The sequence below is a fragment of the Onychomys torridus genome, chromosome X (assembly GCF_903995425.1).
Source record: "Onychomys torridus chromosome X, mOncTor1.1, whole genome shotgun sequence".
Taxonomy (NCBI): Eukaryota; Metazoa; Chordata; class Mammalia; order Rodentia; family Cricetidae; genus Onychomys; species Onychomys torridus.
In genome coordinates this window covers 1,902,979-1,921,810 of record NC_050466.1, presented here as the reverse complement: position 1 = coordinate 1,921,810, position 18,832 = coordinate 1,902,979, and the positions used below count along the sequence as shown (strand labels likewise).

The following is an 18,832-nucleotide window of genomic DNA, read 5'->3' as shown; positions in this document are numbered from 1 at the left end:
GTGATTTTCTAGCCTCTGTATCTAGTGGCTGTCTGTTCTCTGACCCCAGATGAATTTCTTAGGGTGCACAATTTTTTGGGGGGAACACAATACCACACAGTAGAATTAAGAACTCCAGGAGAAAAGGGAGAAGATACAAGTGGCAACTGGCAAAGAACTCTGTTGTGAGTTTTGAAAGCAGATGATGGTGGCTCTTAGCTCAGTAATGTATTTAGGTTCCACCAGATTTGTGTGATGTACTGACGTAACAGTTTTATTTCTGAAGGTTAACACTTGTCAGAAATGACGTTTTTGCAGCCAAGTGACATTTACGATGCAAAATTTTAGATGCCAACCAAGAACTGTGTGAGAGAGAGCACGTTTTCCAAAATATTTTTCGAGAGCATTTTGATAAAAACCAAGTTTTATATAAACATAGAAAACTGACCAGGAATTATCATCATTTACTCCTTTGCCACCTTGTGGCCAGGACAGTATTGAACTTGTAGGTGCATGAACTGTGAGGAAGAACTGTCTTTCTTGAGGTCTTCTGTCTGTGTTTCCCAGGTCTTGGTGAGGCAGAGATGGCGACATCTGCCCAGGTCTCACTTCAGATTACACAAGCTCTGTACATGTAAAGATTCTGGTGGCTCCCGCCACCTGTGCACCCATGGGTAAAGCAAAAGCCAAGTACGATGAGGATATGAATGTAAGAAAGTAACAGCTAAGTTGTGCATTTATCAATAGGGGAGAATTTTTAAAAGGAAAGGTATGCAGCTAGGTTTGGTAGAGTTATTTATTTAATGATTCCTATTTGGTGCTTCTTCCTGCTAGTTGTCCTAAAGATACTTCCTTAGTGTGCGTGTTCCTTTTAGGGAAGCCAAATCTGATTCTAAGCCTAGGGTGTCTTTGGCTCAGTGCTGGGTCTCCAGCTCTTAGTACAATGTCTGGCTGTGAATGGGGATTGAATAAACATCTGTGAGGTGAATGGTGGCAGAGCCATCCACTTTCAGAACTTGCTGGCCGGGGTGGTGTCCAGGTGCCTCTGTGTGCTTTACAGGAAGTTGACTAGTTAGGCCATCAGTGGCAACACTCCTAAGTATGGGGATGTTCAGGTTTCTTTGTCGGTTGTTAGCTCAGTCATTTGCAGCAGCGGCGGCGGCGGCGGCGGCGGCGGCAGCGGCATTCCTTTAGTAGCCCTACTGGTTGCATTTCCTCTAGTTGCAGGCAACAAAAGGCAGGCATTTGTTGGAAGAATGATTCAAGGAACTGCAAACACAGCTGATTTAGGAAAGGCTGGCACTAAGGTATCCCTAGGCTAGATAGGAACCGGACAGCCTCCCTAAGGGCTCCAGATTCCTGATTAATCCCCAGTGAGTCTGTCTTCACTTCCTCTATGAAGTGACTCAGGTGGAGGTTGATTTCCAGGGGAAACCAGCGACGCTTTGTCATGCTTTGTCATGCTTTGCCGACAGCCCAGCCCCTAAAGTGCACCAGGAACAGCCGGCTACCACATGAGGCATCCCGTTCTTTTTAGATCACTGTCTCCCTTTGACCCCACATGCTGATATCTGCCTTTGGGTGAACCCTCTGGAAGCAGCAGTTGCAGTTGCTTCTGACACCCCCAGCTCTACCCAGGTCCTGAGGGGCTTGTTCTGTACTCATTCTTCCTGGGCTCCATGCAGCAGCACCCACCCCACACTGGTGTCCAAGCTCTCTCTTCACTGGCAACTCCGCAGACATCCTTTCTATTTCTATCTGCTGCTCACCTCAAACTCTGCTAAACCTTAAGGATCTCAGACTTTGTAGTTTGGGTTCCTTCCAGCCTAGGGGAGGTGCTACCTGTAGGGATGGCCTTGTAGTGTCTGTTTTCCCTTACTGGCCTTGGAGTGATGGTTTCTGCTCAGGGAGGGTTGTATCTGGAGACTAGCTGTCAGTCATTCCATCCAGGGCCATTGGCGCCTTGGGGGTGGTGGTGGTGAGGGAGCCAGCCCAGGAAGTTTAGACCACTGATATGATAATCAAGGGGACATGCTGCTCCTAGTGGAGCGGCCTTGAGGGCACTGTTTTGCCTCTAGACCTGGGGGTCCAGGCCTGCCCCCAATGGATTTGGAGCTTCATCCATTCTGGGAGGGCAGGAGTTGGACCCCAAGGGGAGAATGGGACATGCTTTGGGCAGGTTCAGCTTCTGGAATGATGAATATCTGAGCTTCTGTCTTTATTCTCCACGACCACCCTGTGAAGGGATATTTCATAGCCTCAGAAACATTTCTGAACAAGACAACGATATGGCCCCGGGCTCCACACGCTAGGGGAAGCCTGCACCCTTGAGGGCATTATGAGAGGGGAGGAGACGGCCAAGGGGGTCAGAGCAGCGATTGGAGCTGAGAGCTGGAAGCGCCTTAAAGAGACTGCGCGGTCCCCGCCCCACTTCCCGCCAGCCTCAATGAATTAAAGCTGTGTTTCCCAAACTTGCCCGATCACTAGCAGCCTCTCCGGCCCTAGTTACAAATCGAGGTTCCGGAGTACCTCCCTTCCAGCGTCTGATTCAGTAGGCCTGCGGGTGGAGCTGAGGAATCTGTAATTTTAACACGCTCCCCACGTGATTGTCGTGAACAAGCAAGTTTGGGAAATATTGAATTAAAGGAAACGGGGCCTGGCTGCAAAAGCGGCCTCCGCTAGGGGGCTTCGGCTGGAGCATTCCCGGGGGCGTCGCCTGCTTCCGCTGCCGCCTCCTTCAGTGAAAGTCCCTTTTGGGTCCAGCTACCACAGCCACCGCGCTCCCTCAGGCCGGACGGGGGACACCCCAGGTCTGCGTGGCCCCCGCCACCACGCCCAGTGGCCGCCGGAGCCCCGCGAGCAGGGGGAGGAGCCGCAGCCAGTGGAGGCGGAGGAGGTTGGAGGAGGCGGAGACGGCGGAGAAGGCATAGAGGAAGGTGGAGGTGGAGAAGGTGGAGGGGAAGGTGGAGGCGGCTGGGAAGGTGGACACCACCGAGAAGGTGGAGACAGCAGGGAAGGTGGACGCCACCGGGAAGGTGGAGACCGCGGAGGATCCGGGCCGCGGGGCTGAGCTCAAGCTGGAGCCGGAGCCAGAGCTCAAGCCGGAGCCGGAGCCGGAGCCGGAGCCGGAGCCCGAGCCGGAGCCGGAGCCCGAGCCGGAGCCCGAACCCGAGCCCGAACCAGAGCCGGAGCTGAAGCCAGAGCCCGAGCCCGAGCCCGAGCCCGAGCCAGAGCCCTTACAGGAGGCAGAGCAGGAGCCTAAGGGGGAGCCCGAGCAGGAGCCGAAGGATGAGAACCCAGCGCGGAGCGGCGGTGGCGGCAGCGGCGGCGAAGAGGTTCCTCCCCCCACCCTTCCCTCCGATCCACCGCGGGCCCCTGATCCCTCTCCGCGTCGCAGTCGTGCCCCGCGCCGCCGACCCCGGCCCCGGCCCCAGACTAGGCTCCGTACCCCGCCGCAGCCTAGGCCACGGCCCCCGCCCCGGCCCCGGCCCCGGCGCGGTCCCGGGGGCGGGTGCCTGGATGTGGATTTTGCTGTGGGGCCACCAGGTTGTTCCCACGTGAACAGCTTTAAGGTGGGAGAGAACTGGAGGCAGGAATTGCGGGTTATCTACCAGTGCTTCGTGTGGTGTGGAACCCCAGAGACCAGGAAAAGCAAGGCAAAGTCGTGCATCTGCCATGTGTGTGGCACCCATTTAAACAGACTCCACTCTTGCCTTTCCTGCATCTTCTTTGGCTGCTTCACAGAGAAACACATTCATGAGCACGCTGAGACAAAACAGCACAACTTAGCGGTAGATCTTTATTACGGAGGTATATACTGCTTCATGTGTAAAGACTATGTGTATGACAAAGACATTGAGCAAATTGCCAAAGAAGAGCAAGGAGAAGCCTTGAAATTACAAGCCTCCACCTCGACAGAGGTTTCTCAGCAGCAGTGTTCAGTGCTGGGCCCTGGTGAGAAATATCCCACCTGGGAAACGACCAAACCTGAGTTAGAACTGCTGGGGCACAACCCACGGAGAAGAAGAATTGCCTCCAGCTTTACCATCGGCTTACGAGGACTAATTAATCTTGGCAACACGTGTTTTATGAACTGCATTGTCCAGGCCCTGACCCACACTCCAATACTGAGAGATTTCTTTCTCTCTGACAGGCACCGGTGTGAAATGCCCAGCCCCGAGTTATGTCTGGTCTGTGAGATGTCTTCGCTCTTTCGAGAGCTGTATTCTGGAAATCCATCACCTCATGTTCCCTATAAGTTATTACACCTGGTGTGGATACACGCTCGTCATTTAGCAGGGTACAGGCAACAGGATGCCCACGAGTTCCTCATAGCGGCCCTAGATGTCCTGCACAGGCACTGCAAAGGTGATGATGTTGGCAAGGTGGCCAGCAATCCCAACCACTGTAACTGCATCATAGACCAAATCTTCACAGGTGGCCTGCAGTCAGATGTCACCTGTCAAGCCTGCCATGGGGTCTCCACCACTATAGACCCATGCTGGGACATCAGTCTGGACTTGCCTGGCTCTTGCACATCCTTCTGGCCTATGAGTCCAGGGAGGGAGAGCAGTGTGAATGGGGAAAGCCACGTGCCAGGCATTACTACCCTCACGGACTGCTTGCGAAGGTTTACAAGGCCAGAGCACTTAGGAAGCAGTGCCAAAATCAAGTGTAGTGGTTGCCAAAGCTACCAAGAATCTACCAAACAGCTCACTATGAAGAAGTTACCAGTTGTTGCCTGCTTTCATTTCAAACGGTTTGAACACTCAGCCAAGCAGAGGCGCAAGATCACTACATACATCTCCTTTCCTCTGGAGCTGGATATGACACCGTTTATGGCATCAAGTAAAGAGACCCGGATGAACGGACAGTTGCAGCTGCCGACCAACAGTGGGAACAAGGAGAATAAGTATTCCTTGTTTGCTGTGGTTAATCACCAAGGAACCTTGGAGAGTGGCCACTACACGAGCTTCATTCGGCACCACAGGGAGCAGTGGTTCAAGTGTGATGATGCCGTCATCACCAAGGCCAGTGTGAAAGATGTGCTGGACAGTGAAGGGTACTTACTGTTCTATCACAAACAGGTCCTGGAACATGAGTCGGAAAAGGTGAAAGAAACGAATACACAAGCCTACTGAAGCAACACCCAGGCCTACCTGTAACGGAAGATGGTGGATGACACTGCTACAATGGGCGTCGAGATTTAATTGTTCTACTTGACCGAGGCCGATGGGCCTGACAGAGTAAGAATTTAACAGTCCCCAGTGTCCAAAAGGTCCTGATCGGAAGAGAACTAGGAGGGGAGGGAGAAGAGGCTGTAGTCTAGGCAGTCACGTGAAGGAAATTAAATGGCAGGAATGTTCTGGGTGGGGAAGGCAGAGCAGGGAAACTGTGACACTGGTTCATATCCTATATTCCTCCAAAAGATTGTGTGGGAAGGTGGAGGGGGGGGGGGGGGGGGGGGGGGGTGTGCCCTTGTAACCGTAAAACATCTTTCTCCATGGGTGTTTCAGCTTCAATTGACCAATCACAGAATAGTTTACACGTTTGTGGAGGAGAAGGAAAAGTTTATTAAAATGTAGCCCATTATGTACATGGGGATGAAAGCAGGAAAGTGGAGGAGGCAGGGATAGCTCATTGACAAACGCCTTTGCCAGTTCCTTTGTATTCGTGATTTTTGTGCTATTAAGTGCAGTATTAAAAAAGACAGCCCACATGGCCTAGTGGAAGGGGAGCAGGTGCTCCAAAAGTAGAGAAGGCTCGAAATGCTTTAAGATAACAAGGACAGGCCTCAGCTGACAGTGTAGTGTATGTTTTTGTTAAAAAGCTGTATGATATACTTGAGCAAATCAGTGAACCTCTTTGCGATTGTTTTCTCATCTGTAACATGCAGGTAATTCCTACCTTAACGGGTTGTTAATGATATAAAATGTGTCAAAGTAAAGGCTTGGAACTTTGTAGGGACTCAGTAAACATTTGTTGGATCTGAATCTGAAACTTATTTGGACCGGGGCAGAATGCGTCAGAGGCGAATGCCAATTCTACCTAAGACCCAAGGACAGAAATGACATACCATATCACATGCAATCATACACATGAACAATCTTAAGAACTCCCTCCCCAAGGCAGCAGACTCCATTGTTGCGCATCGGGCATCATATTCAATGTCCCACCTCAGATTGGTGGTTGGGGGAAAAAACACACCTATCATGTTTAGTCCATTTGAAAAACAATGACATTGTTTTAATGACTCAGCAATCCAGTGGTGGGATTCTGGGGACAGTACGCTACTAGGTATCCACACAATGGTGTTTGGTGGGTTTTTTTCCCTTCAGAAAGCATAGTGACTATAGCTTCGATATTTACCAACAGAGAGCAGAAGAAAGGCTTCCAAAACTCACTGGTCCATCAGTTTAGAGATGTTGGTAGAATGGACAGAGCAGCCTGCAGAGAGTTAAGCTGAAACAGATGGGAAGACCTTGGAAGGGGAAAGCATCCTTTTCTCAGCACTGATGACAAAAAGTAACTGTTGCCTGGAAAATCCTTGGAGGCAGCTCAATGTGGATCAGGTGCATGGGCATTGGATCCGGTGTCTCTAATAAAAGGCAGGGTTCCCAACGGCTTCCCAATTCTACTTAGTGGCCAACTCATTTGGAAATAGAGACTTTTGTGGTTGTGAGTGTATGCCACTGAGCTCATAGTTTTTGTTTGTTTTGATGCTACGGTTTGAACCCAGGGCCTTGTGGATGCTAGGCAAATACTCTGCCACTGAGCTGTATCTACTCTAGTTCCTCTATGAGAGCTTTTAAAGATAGGAGCTATATTTTTTTGGGGACCCTGGGTTGCAGGGTTGCGTCTTTAGCCCCTGGCACAGTTCCTGGCACACAATGATCAGGTACTTAGAACATTCACTGAGTGAATGGATGGATGGATGATAGATGGATGGATAAGACGATGAAACAGATCTACTCATTCCTTTCATTACCCAAATGTCTTCAGCACCACAATCCTCAGAAGAAAAATATTTTGCTCTTACACTGAGTATTTTGGGGGATGGGGGAGATAAATAAATGGGCAGCTCCAGGTGCCATTTCGTAAGTTATTTGGCTACTTTTGGGCATGGGATTGGTCACCCTGTTTAGGAAGACACAGCTGTGTCCCCATTCCTCATGTCTGCCATGGGAAAATTCAGTCAGACATGTGCCAGCAGATTTTGACTGCATGCACAGAAATTGTCCTTTAACATTTCCAAATGTTTTATTTGGAAACAAATTCAAGTTCACAGAAAAGGTATAAAAGTAACAAACATTCTTTTACCCTCTACCCACATTTACCTATTAACATTTGCCCCATTTTGCTTTACCATCCCATATGTGCACACCTGTGTTTATGTGTACCTGTAAGTGAAGTCAATATGGATAATATACATCAGGGTCCTTTGTGCTGAAACATTTTAATGGGCATTTCCTAAGAACAGACATATTCCATACACCACAGCAGTGTAGCTTTAGAAAAATGAACACTGTTCTAATGTTTATCATTTCTAAGCCAGGTTTCTCCCTTGACCAGCAAATGTTTTTATAGCATTTCTCCTATTCCAGGATCCGGTCTAGGGTAAAGTGTTGTTTGTCAAGTACCTTTAGTCTCCTTCAATCAGGAACATTTCCACAGCCCTGCTTCATCTTGTGACATTCACATTCTTTAATAGAACATTCCTCATTTTGAGTTTTTCTGATATAGAAGCTGTCATGTAAATGTCCTGCACTCAGGATAGTTGTAAGAGGAACTTGCTGACCGATGACTAGTGAAGCTGACCTCCTTATTCCTGTTGGTGTAAGGCACAGATCACCAGAGCATCGATTGCTGGTACTTCTGAACCTCACATCTGTATCTCAAAACAAAACATCTCGTCCTTCAGGAACAGGGCAACTATCCCAGAGCAAAACCTAAGTCCTATGCCCCTGCTTGTTACCAACCCCCAAACTGAGCCATGGAATATGATAGTAGCAGGGCATGCTTTTAAATCATGCCACCACGGGACCCAGAACATCATCTATTCAGCAGGTACGTATCAACCTAGAGTCCAAACTGAGATTCATGACCAGCCATCTTCACAACTGAGGATGCCAAGGGGATTAGGAGGGAACACTCAGGTGTATTCATCAATGTTTCCATGTTGAGCAAAGAAGTAGTGGTAGTACAGATTGGAGAGGGAAGGGTAATTACATCTTAAGCAGCTGTATGAACAGATCACAGAACAGGGAGGCCTAGAATGAAGAATATTCTGAAAGATGGTAAAAGATAAACTGGCTTGTGACCTATTGAACTATGAGACATAACTGGGTTATTTTACTTGAGCTGGTGTTTCTGAGCACATAGGAGTAAGCCAGTGAGATTAAAGCTCATTCTTTAACTCCATTTATATTCACAAGTTGCAAAAAAGAAAAAATATATATATTAATGAATGATCAGGGCATAAAAGCATAAAAGCACAGGTAAAAGGTGGCTTCTTGTAACTGAGGCCCTCAGTAACCCAGAACTGAGGACCACAGGGTGTAGTCCTACATTAGCACCCATTGCACATTCTTTCTACAGTTTCTTGGCCTAAATCTGGTTGGAGTTGCAGAGTTGTGTCCCTGCCAGTTTCCTGGACTAGCCAAATACTGGAACTGACTCTGGCCTGCAGGTCACATTGGTAAATGCCTCACTCTACTCTCTGCAGGCTGATAAAGGATGCTATCAACCAAAGGCGCTCGTCAATCAGAAAACCAGTGGCATCCACACACCTACACCACAGGTCAGCACTGCAGCAGGAGCAGTGCTGAGGATTGTTTCCCTCGTGTACATTTCACACCTAGAAGTGAAAGCTCAGCTCCTCCGATAACATGTAGACCAGGACTCCCAGTAGTTTCTCATTTCCCAGTTAACTTCTCCTGTAAATTGCCCACGTATTGAGAAACTTTTGTATTCAAGTGTGATAAATGGACAACATGTATGTATCATTTAGAACTCCATGAATTCTACCAAATGTACACATATCTGTAAAGAGCATGCAGATTAAGAAACAGCATACCGGTGACTCAGAGGCACCGACCCTAACTTTGTTTAGGGTGGGTCAGTGTTGCCTGTCTGTACTTCCTAGGGAGGCAGTTGGCTAGGATTCACTCACTCTTTTATGCAGGACTTCTTTTGTTCAGTATAATTTTATGAGCTTAGGATTTCAGGATATTTTGTCATGAAAAAAAAAAAAAAAAAACCCTGGGAAGTTCAACATTTTTATCCACTGAGCCGAATATAGGAATTCAAATTCCAGTGATTTCTGACATATTTTTTAGCAATTGCAAGGAACCCAGGCCATTGTGAAATTGGACATCAGGGGTATCTATAATCTCAGGTACAAAACAAATCAGTGGACAGAAAATAGCTTTCAGCAGAAGCTTGGGTAAAATAGTCAGAAATACTAATCTTGAGCAACATTACAGAATTTTTCCTGCTAATTGAATAGGATACAGAGCTTTTTAAAGTTCCCTCAACTAACAACAGAGTCACAAGAAAGATGTGTTAACAAACCGACTGCTGGCTCATACAGAGTTTGAGATCCAATAGATAGGGGATGGGGTCTCAAGAATATGCATTTCTGTCACATTCCCAGGGGATGCCCATGTTGACTATGGAACCACATTTTGGGAGCCACTGATCTTGCCTATTTGGTTTTTATTCAGTGGTACTTGGATGCTTTGGGGAACACTGTAGGAAGCAAGGATTTGGGGGAGGGGATTTAGTTGGTGAGAAACAGATATCTCATCCCCATTTCAACCATAGCAGCTACTTTCGTTTTATATTTCAGGGGCTTTTAGGAATATTTGAAGAAAGGGCTCTGCTATTAAAATATTTAAAGGTTGCAAATCACTGTGCTAGGAAATTTTAGCCCCCAGAGCAATGACATACTTGAAATGCATGGAACATAATCAACATCTGACAGAGACCAGGCCTCTTATACACCTATTGTCTAGATGATTCTGGGGGGGGGGGCTTCTTTGTCCTTTCAAGAAATGAGTTTTTATGTGGATGAAATTGATAAGAAAAAAGTGTAATTATAAAGGTGCAAAATTGCACGTGTAAAATAGGACTTCTGGCAACACTAAGGGTATGAATAGCGCCTCCCCCAGTAAAACATATTAACATGAGATGAACTATAACGAAAATTTAAATTTATGTAAAATGTCTAGAGAAAAAGAAGCCAGCAACACTGCAACTATCCAGTATGTTTTAGATCCTAATATCAGACCCTAGGGGCCAAGAGCTTAGAGCTGTGAGCCAAATAGTCATGCAGGTACCAACAACAGACTCAAGGCCACCAAAGGAAGAAAGGCTGCAACTGACATCTCATGGGGAAGCCTTTAATAGAGTGGCTTGTCCATGAAAAAGGGGTTTAGAAAGTAAATAATGATAGGTCTTACGTTCTGTCTGGAGCAACCAGAAAAAAGAAAATCCCTGGGTCTGTCATGTGCGAATGTGGATGACTAAATTTACCCTACTGTGTCTTATTGGACCCACATGTTGAAACATTAAAATAAAAATCATTAAAAACACCTATAACATAAACAAAAGTGAACAATACAACCAATACATTTTGACAAGCCAGGCTATGTGGGACCTTCACAGAAAAGTAAATATCTGCTGAAGATGTACTTAGAAACAAGCAACAGTAAACGCAGAGTCCCTGCATGATATATACATACTTGTAAATGTTGCAGTGGAACCCATTAGTTAGTACACTTAGTATGTGTAATAGTTACAGTAAGAGAATCAGTTGCCTTCCGGGACAAACTCTTATATATTTAGTTCAATTTCAAGTGGTCAGCCCTGGGCACATGTACATGTGAGCAAAGCGAAATTATGGGTTATAAGTACATGTGTGCATATGTACATATAACAATAATTTTAAAAAAGAGATCATGAACTTGGGAGGGAGTGGCAAGAGTGATGTAGATGCTTCATGTAGGAAATTCTCAAACTATTTAAAATAGATAAAAAGAGCCCTACTGATAAAAAGGAAAAACAAACAGAAAAAAACAGTTTCTGCAAAGAAATGATGTGCCCTGAAGGTGAGTCACTAGTTGGCAGAAGGAGAAGAAATAGTGATGAGTGAAATAAGGACAATTTCAGAAAAACAAAACTATGAAAGTTTAGCAATAGGAGACTCGCACTAAAATACTGAGAGATATCCTTCAGGTAGAGAGAAATGGAAAGTTGAGAGGAGGGAACAAAAAATCAAAGAAGTAAGTGTACAAAACGAGAGTGCTCTGATGATCTGGACCAAAGTCTCATCAGCTCGGGAACCTGAAGCAGAAGCGGTTAAAGGCTAACCTGGACAGCCTAGCAAGAACCTGTTTCAAAACAAACAGAAAAGCCTGTCCTAGTGGTGACTCAGCACTTGGGAGGCTGAAGCAGGTGGGTCAGGAGTGCAAGGTTAACCTTGCTATATAGTGAATCCCAGGCCAGCCTAGATTTAAGAGTGAGATCTTGAAAAAAATTAAAAAAATAAAGAAAAGCCCGACAAAACAACCTAGTAATGATGTTGAGAAAGAGGATCAAAATAAGCTGCCCCTTAAAACACCGGAGTGCAAAAACATGTCAGCCAGTAGGGTATTGCTAATATTTGAAGCATTTGAAATTTCTTGAATTGTTTGAAAAGACGGTAGGAATATTGCCTGAGGTTGTACTGTGTTGTCAAGAATGTTTAAGCATTTAAAAGCAAGGGGCTTTTGTGGCTGGTACAAGCATAGTTGGTAATTTGATTCAACCTTTCTACTCAAGTAATGAAAATTGCTGGATCAAATCTTTCAAAATCACTTTAAAACAATGCAGCATTAAGAAGACAGAAATTTCCAGGCTAATTATGAGATGAAAGCTTGTAACTAGGCAGGTAAGATGGCCATTGGAGTACCTAAGCTAATTTGTCATGAAGGCATTTACCTATATTGCCTGCCTGAGCTGTCATTCAGTGTGATAGAGGAAACAGCCTGTCCCCATCCCAACAATTCTAGAAAACTGCACAGAAGGTTGCCTCCGTACTTAGTAGAACTCATTTGATAAAAAAAGAAAGGGCAAAACAGGACCCTGTGTTAAAAATCCTTCTCTGAAACTCTAGCTCTTACATAGATTTATGTACCACTACCAATGGCCTGTGTCAGCCAACAAACTTCAAGCCATGTACTTGGTTTTCAATGGTTTTCAGACAGGTGATACTCCAAGGTGCTCAGTAGAAGCAAATGCAAAGCCTCTGAAGGTCTTAGGGAACCTCCCCCAATAAATACTCCTGGGGAATGACCAGAGAGCATACAGGGTAAGGAAACAAGGAAAGCAAACCCATAGAGACTCAGATCATGGCTACTGGACCTGTACTTTGAAAGAATTGTGTGAATCATGCTTAAAGAGGCAGGGTATTAATTTAAAAACAACTACAAGGAGGACAAGCCTTTAAAAAGCTTGTGATATAGCATTTTGAGGAAAAAGGAATTTGTAGAAGAATAAACCACGGCGGGCTGGAGAGATGGCTCAGAGGTTAAGAGCACTGACTGTCCTTTCAGAGGTTCTGAGTTCAATTTCCAGCAACCACATGGTGGCTCACAACCATCTGTAATAAGATCTGCTGCCCTCTTCTGGCCTGCAGCTGTATACATAATAAATAAATAAATCTTGAAAGAGGAAGGAAGGAACGAAGGAAGGAACGAAGAAAAAGAGCGAGCAAGCCACCGACTCAATGAATGCATATGGTAGAATTGTGGACATTAGTGAAAAAGGAGTTATTGAGATAAACTTGAAAATGGTCAAGAAATAAGTAATGCACATTGCTATTTCTGGGGCAGCAATTTGAAAAATGAAAATACTTTATGACTTCTAGCATACATACTAGAAGAAAGGGGAAATGGAATGATTGAAAGAATATATAATCTCCAAGCTACTTAAGGGAGAAGTGCAGGGGGGCAGAACCCTATCAATCAAACTGAAGACAGGAAAGGAAAAGAAACCAAACACTGAAAAAACAAAGGCGGGAAGAGCACACAATTTCAAATCATCTGATTAAATCCCAATCCAAATAGTGCAATGATAACAATAAGTGTGCATTTGCTACCATCTCTAGCTAACAGACTGTCATGTTGGATTATGAAGAATAAAACCAGCTATATGATCTTTAAGGGAGACATATCAAAGGCCAACAAGATCACTCAGCAGGTAAAGATGCTGGCTCTATAAGCCTGATGGCTCATGTTCCATTCCCAGAACCCACATAGAGGTGGACAGAGAAAATCAACTTTGTAGAGGTGTCCTCTGACCTCCACACACATGCAGTGGTATATATATGACCGGGCAAGTATACAGTGTAACACAATGTAGTTCTTCAAAACAGAAGTTTATCCTTGGGATAGGGTAGTACAGAAACTTTATCTTAGATGATTTCCACGCCACTCCAGGCTTCTTGAATAATTTCATAGTTATAAGGAAGAAGATGGCTTATTGGAAATGAAGTTGAAATGCTATAATAAGTGAAGTGTTGGAGGGGTACTTAAAATTCCTGAGAAAAGACAGAACATTTGTGTAGGTCACAGTCAGTGGTCAAGATGCAGGCACACTAAGAGACTAAAATGTAATCAGAAGAGTACATACCAGTTCCGTTCCCCAGCACGGGCTTGCCACATCAACGAGCCTGCTGCACAGCAGTGACTTACAAAGCAAAGAACTGCGAGACAAACTCTGAGGAGCAGATGGAAAGAACTCCCAAAGCTAAGAAGGGAGACGAGAAGAAAAACATTGAAGGAGGTGAAGCCTCTTGTCATTTCCGCCACAGCAGACATTAAACACAGTACATATCCACTGTCTGTCTCCTGTTCATTCTGCTTCCCTGGAGAACTCTCACCAAGATAAAAGTGGAACACTTCTTTCAAATTATGATGGGGGGCTGGAGAGATGGCTCAGTGGTGAAGAGCACGGGCTGCTCTTCCCAGAGGACCTAGGATCACTTCTCAGCACCCACGTGACAACTCACAGCTGTCTGTAACTCCAGTTCCAAGGAATCCAACATCCCCGCACAGACATGCATGCGGGCAAAAATGCCAATGCACATACAATAAAAATAAATAAATAATTTTTAAAAAGTCACAGCAGCTATTGTTCCTATGGCTACAAATACCCAAATATCCAGCAGTGATGGACCAGGTGAGTTCTTCAATCTTCTCACCTATCTCTCACACAGGACCTTACACAGAACCTCTCCAGAAGACAGACATTTATTGAGGACGTGGTATGTGTCAGGTACTGGACCTAAGCATTCCATGGGTTTGCGGAGATGATTGACGTTCCCCATGTGATCAACAGAACCAACGGTCAGTTGGGTCACAGGAGGATTTTTATCAGAGTTCTCCAAGTGTTGGGTCCCTTGAAAGGCAGTTTACTGTGGTTTTGAGAACTGTAGGTTCATGCTAGGAGGGCGGCTTAAACCGGTTGGGAGAGTCTGGGGTCCCTGGAAGTGGATCTAACTACATTGTATGTCCTGATATCAGTAGTTAACAGACGTCCCAGAAGCTTCCTAAGTTCATTTAGGCAACCCTCCCGTGTAAACTGACCACAGCCTTGAGACAGCGTATTGGGATACAGTGTCTGGGCTGTCAGGTTCGATTCCCCCCTCCCTTCTCCATTTTTCATGAGCCGCTCCGCCCTGATCTTTTGTTTCCCTCACATATTTCACTCCTCTGATCTCCCGAATTTGGTTCTCTGAGCCACGTGAGCGGGATGGGACGAAACTCAGGAGAAAAAGCCATACTTTTAGTCCTTACAAGTGTTATCTCCTGTCACATTTTTTTAAAAATGGTTTTGGTTTTTGGCTGGTCTCAAACTCATAGAGGTCCTCCTGCCTCGGCCTCCCTAGTGCTCAGAGTAGACTCGTGCCCCACCACTGCCCTGCACGATACTGGCACTTTTAAAACAAGGTTCATAGATGGAGAGATTATGAGCTACAGCCAAGATTGATTAAAATAAACTTAACCAGTGGTTTGGAGAGTCCCTGAATATCCAATGAATGAGCTGGAAGTCAGAATGGGGACCTAGAAACTGTGAAGGTGAGGCATGAAGTGAGGAAGGATGGGGGCTGGAGATATTGTGTGTCTTGAACCTGTAAGATCAGCACATTTCAGCCTCATTCTTCTATTTTTAGATAAACAGTTCATTGCTAACTCTTTGTACCTTAGTATCCTTTAGCTAGAAGTAGAGTGTTCTGAGTCTTAGGTCTGTGGAAATGGGTTTATTTTAGCTAGGTATAAGTCTTGACTTGACTAGTACTCTGTAGCCTGGGTCACAGTCTTTTTTATGTCATTGGAGAGACCGTGTCGCCCCACTGGGAATGTAGCCTAGGGGCAGAGTTCTGGGTTTCTGTATAGGAAAGCTTAGGTTCATATTCCCAGTGTTCGATTCCCTTCACCGCCCAATTTCCCTCCTTCTACTCTTAAGTTGTTTTTGAGCTTTTTTGTTTCCAGACCCAATGAATCTTATGTATCATTAGCCAATGAACCAAATGCGTCCCTCATCCCATATATATGCAAATATGTCATCCAAAAATAAGATGAATGAAGAATGCGGGAGATTACAGCAGCTAGGGCTGGAGAGATGACTCAGTGGTGAAGAGCACGGGCTGCTCTTCCCAGAGGACCTAGGATCACTTCTCAGCACCCACGTGACAACTCACAGCTGTCTGTAACTCCAGGTCCAAGGAATCCAGCATCCCCGCACAGACATGCATGCGGGCAAAAATGCCAATGCACATACAATAAAAATAAATAAATAATTTTAAAAAGTCACAGCAGCTATTGTTCCTATGGCTACAAATACCCAAATATCCAGCAGTGATGGACCGGGTGAGTTCTTCAATCTTCTCACCTATCTCTCACACAGGACCTTACACAGAACCTCTCCAGAAGACAGACATTTATTGAGGACGTGATATGTGTCAGGTACTGGACCTAAGCATTCCATGGGTTTGCAGAGATGATTGACGTTCCCCATGTGATCAACAGAACCAACGGTCAGTTGGGTCACAGGAGGATTTTTATCAGAGTTCTCCAAGTGTTGGGTCCCTTGAAAGGCAGTTTACTGTGGTTTTGAGAACTGTAGATTCATGCTAGGAGGGCGGCTTAAACCGGTTGGGAGAGTCTGGGGTCCCTGGAAGTGGATCTAGCCACATTGTATGTCCTGACTTCTGGAGTCGTTAACATATGTCACATCAGAGCAGCTTCATAGGCCCGTTTAGGCACCCTTCCCCACGTAACCTGACCACAGCCTTGAGACAGCGTACTAGGATGCGGTGTCTGGGCTGTCAGGTTCAAATCCCCCCTCCCCTTTTCCTTCTTCATGAGCCGCTCTGCCCTGATCTTTTGTTTCCCTCATACATTTCACTCCTCTGATCTCCCGAATTTGGTTCTCTGAGCCACATGAGCGGGATGGGACGAAACTCAGGAGAAAAAGCCATACTTTTAGTCCTTACACGTTTTATGTCATGACACCTTTTTTTTTAAAAATGGTTTTTGGTTTTTGGCTGGTCTCAAACTCATAGAGGTCCTCCTGCCTCTGCCTCCCTAGTGCTCAGAGTAGACTCGTGCCCCACCACTGCCCTGCACGATACTGGCACTTTTAAAACAAGTTTCATAGATGGAGAGATTATGAACTACAGCCAAGATTGATTAAAAAAAAAATTTAACCAGTGGTTTGGAGAGTCCCTGAATATCCAATGAATGAGCTGGAAGTCAGAATGGGGACCTAGAAACTGTGAAGGTGAGGCATGAAGTGAGGAAGGATGGGGGCTGGAGATATTGTGTGTCTTGAACCTGTAAGATCAGCACATTTCAGCCTCTTTCTTCTACTTTTAGATAAACAGTTCATTGCTAACTCTTTGTACCCTAGTATCCTTTAGCTAGAAGTAGAGTGTTCTGAGTCTTAGGTCTGTGGAAATGGGTTTATTTTAGCTAGGTTATCAGTCTTGACTTGACTAGTACTCTGTAGCCTGGGTCGTAGTCTTTTTTATGTCATTGGAGAGGCCCCGTCGCCCCCTGGGAATGTAGCCTAGGGGCAGAGTTCTGGGTTTCTGTGTAGAAGACCTTAGGTTCATATTCCCAGTGTTCGATTCCCTTCACCGCCCAGTTTCCCTCCTTCTTCTCTTAAGTTGTTTTTGAGCTTTTTTGTTCCCAAACCCAATGAATCTTATGTATCATTAGCCAATGAACCAAATGCGTCCCTCATCCCATATATATGCAAATATGTCAACCAAAAATAAGATGAATGAAGGATGCGGGAGATTACAGCAGCTAGGGCTGGAGAGATGACTCAGTGGTGAAGAGCACGGGCTGCTCTTCCCAGAGGACCTAGGATCCCTTCTCAGCACCCACATGACAACTCACAGCTGTCTGTAACTCCAGTTCCAAGGAATCCAGCATCCCCACACAGACATGCATGCGGGCAAAAATGCCAATGCACATACAATAAAAATAAATAAATAATTTTTAAAAGTCACATCAGCTATTGTTCCTATGGCTACAAATACCCAAATATCCAGCAGTGATGGACCGGGTGAGTTCTTCAATCTTCTCACCTATCTCTCACACAGGACCTTACACAGAACCTCTCCAGAAGACAGACATTTATTGAGGACGTGATATGTGTCAGGTACTGGACCTAAGCATTCCATGGGTTTGCAGAGATGATTGACGTTCCCCATGTGATCAACAGAACCAACGGTCAGTTGGGTCACAGGAGGATTTTTATCAGAGTTCTCCAAGTGTTGGGTCCCTTGAAAGGCAGTTTACTGTGGTTTTGAGAACTGAAGGTTCATGCTAGGAGGGCGGCTTAAACCGGTTGGGAGAGTCTGGGGTCCCTGGAAGTGGATCTAACTACATTCCACGTCCTGACTTCCGGAGTTGTTAACATACGTCACAGCAGCTTCATAAGTCCGTTTAGGCAGGTTCTGCCGCGCGTAAGTGCGCGGCTGCAAGGCAGAGTACTAGTCTACTGTGCCTGAGGCCATGAGTTCACCACCCACCTCCCCTTTCCCTTTTTCCTGAGCCTGGTTTTGTTTCCCTCACACATTTCACTCCTCTGACCTCAGTATTTTGTTCTCTCAGCCACGTGAAAGGGATGGGAGGAAACTCAGGAGAAATTTTTTGTGTTTTGTGTTTTTGGTTTTTGAAGACAGGGTTTCTCTGTGTCGCCCTGGCTGTCTTGAAACTCGCTTTGTATTTCAGGCTGGTCTCAAACTCATAGAGGTCCTCCTGCCTCTGCCTCCCTAGTGCTCAGAGTAGACTCGTGCCCCACCACTGCCCTGCACGATACTGGCACTTTTATAACAAGTTTCATAGATGGAGAGATTATGAACTACAGCCAAGATTGATTAAAAAAAACTTAACCAGTGGTTTGGAGAGTCCCTGAATATCCAATGAATGAGCTGGAAGTCAGAATGGGGACCTAGAAACTGTGAAGGTGAGGCATGAAGTGAGGAAGGATGGGGGCTGGAGATATTGTGTGTCTTGAACCTGTAAGATCAGCACATTTCAGCCTCTTCTACTTTTAGATAAACAGTGCATTGCTAACTATTTGTACCCTAGTGTCCTTTAGCTAGAAGTAGAGTGTTCTGAGTCTTAGGTCTGTGGAAATGGGTTTAGGTAGGTATAAGTCTTGAATTCACTAGTAGTCTTTAGCTTGGGTCATAGTCTTTTTTATGCCATTTTGAAACCCAAATGCACCCTGCGATTGTAGCCTAGGGGCAGAGTTCTATGGTTCTGTCTAAATAGGCCTTAAGTTCGATTCA

At 45.6% G+C, this 18,832-nt stretch overlaps 1 protein-coding gene across 1 annotated transcript; it reads left to right on the top strand.

Annotated features, from left to right (window-relative positions):
• Nucleotides 1–649: 649 nt before the first annotated feature.
• Usp27x (ubiquitin specific peptidase 27 X-linked) lies at nucleotides 650–5,426 on the top strand. The gene is made up of 4 exons (XM_036174533.1): nucleotides 650–696; nucleotides 1,115–1,216; nucleotides 2,626–2,875; nucleotides 2,910–5,426. Exons 1-4 carry the CDS (start codon nucleotides 650–652, stop codon nucleotides 5,118–5,120), a joined length of 2,610 nt encoding a protein of 869 aa, XP_036030426.1. The 3' UTR covers nucleotides 5,121–5,426.
• The last annotated feature ends 13,406 nt before the right edge of the window (nucleotides 5,427–18,832 follow it).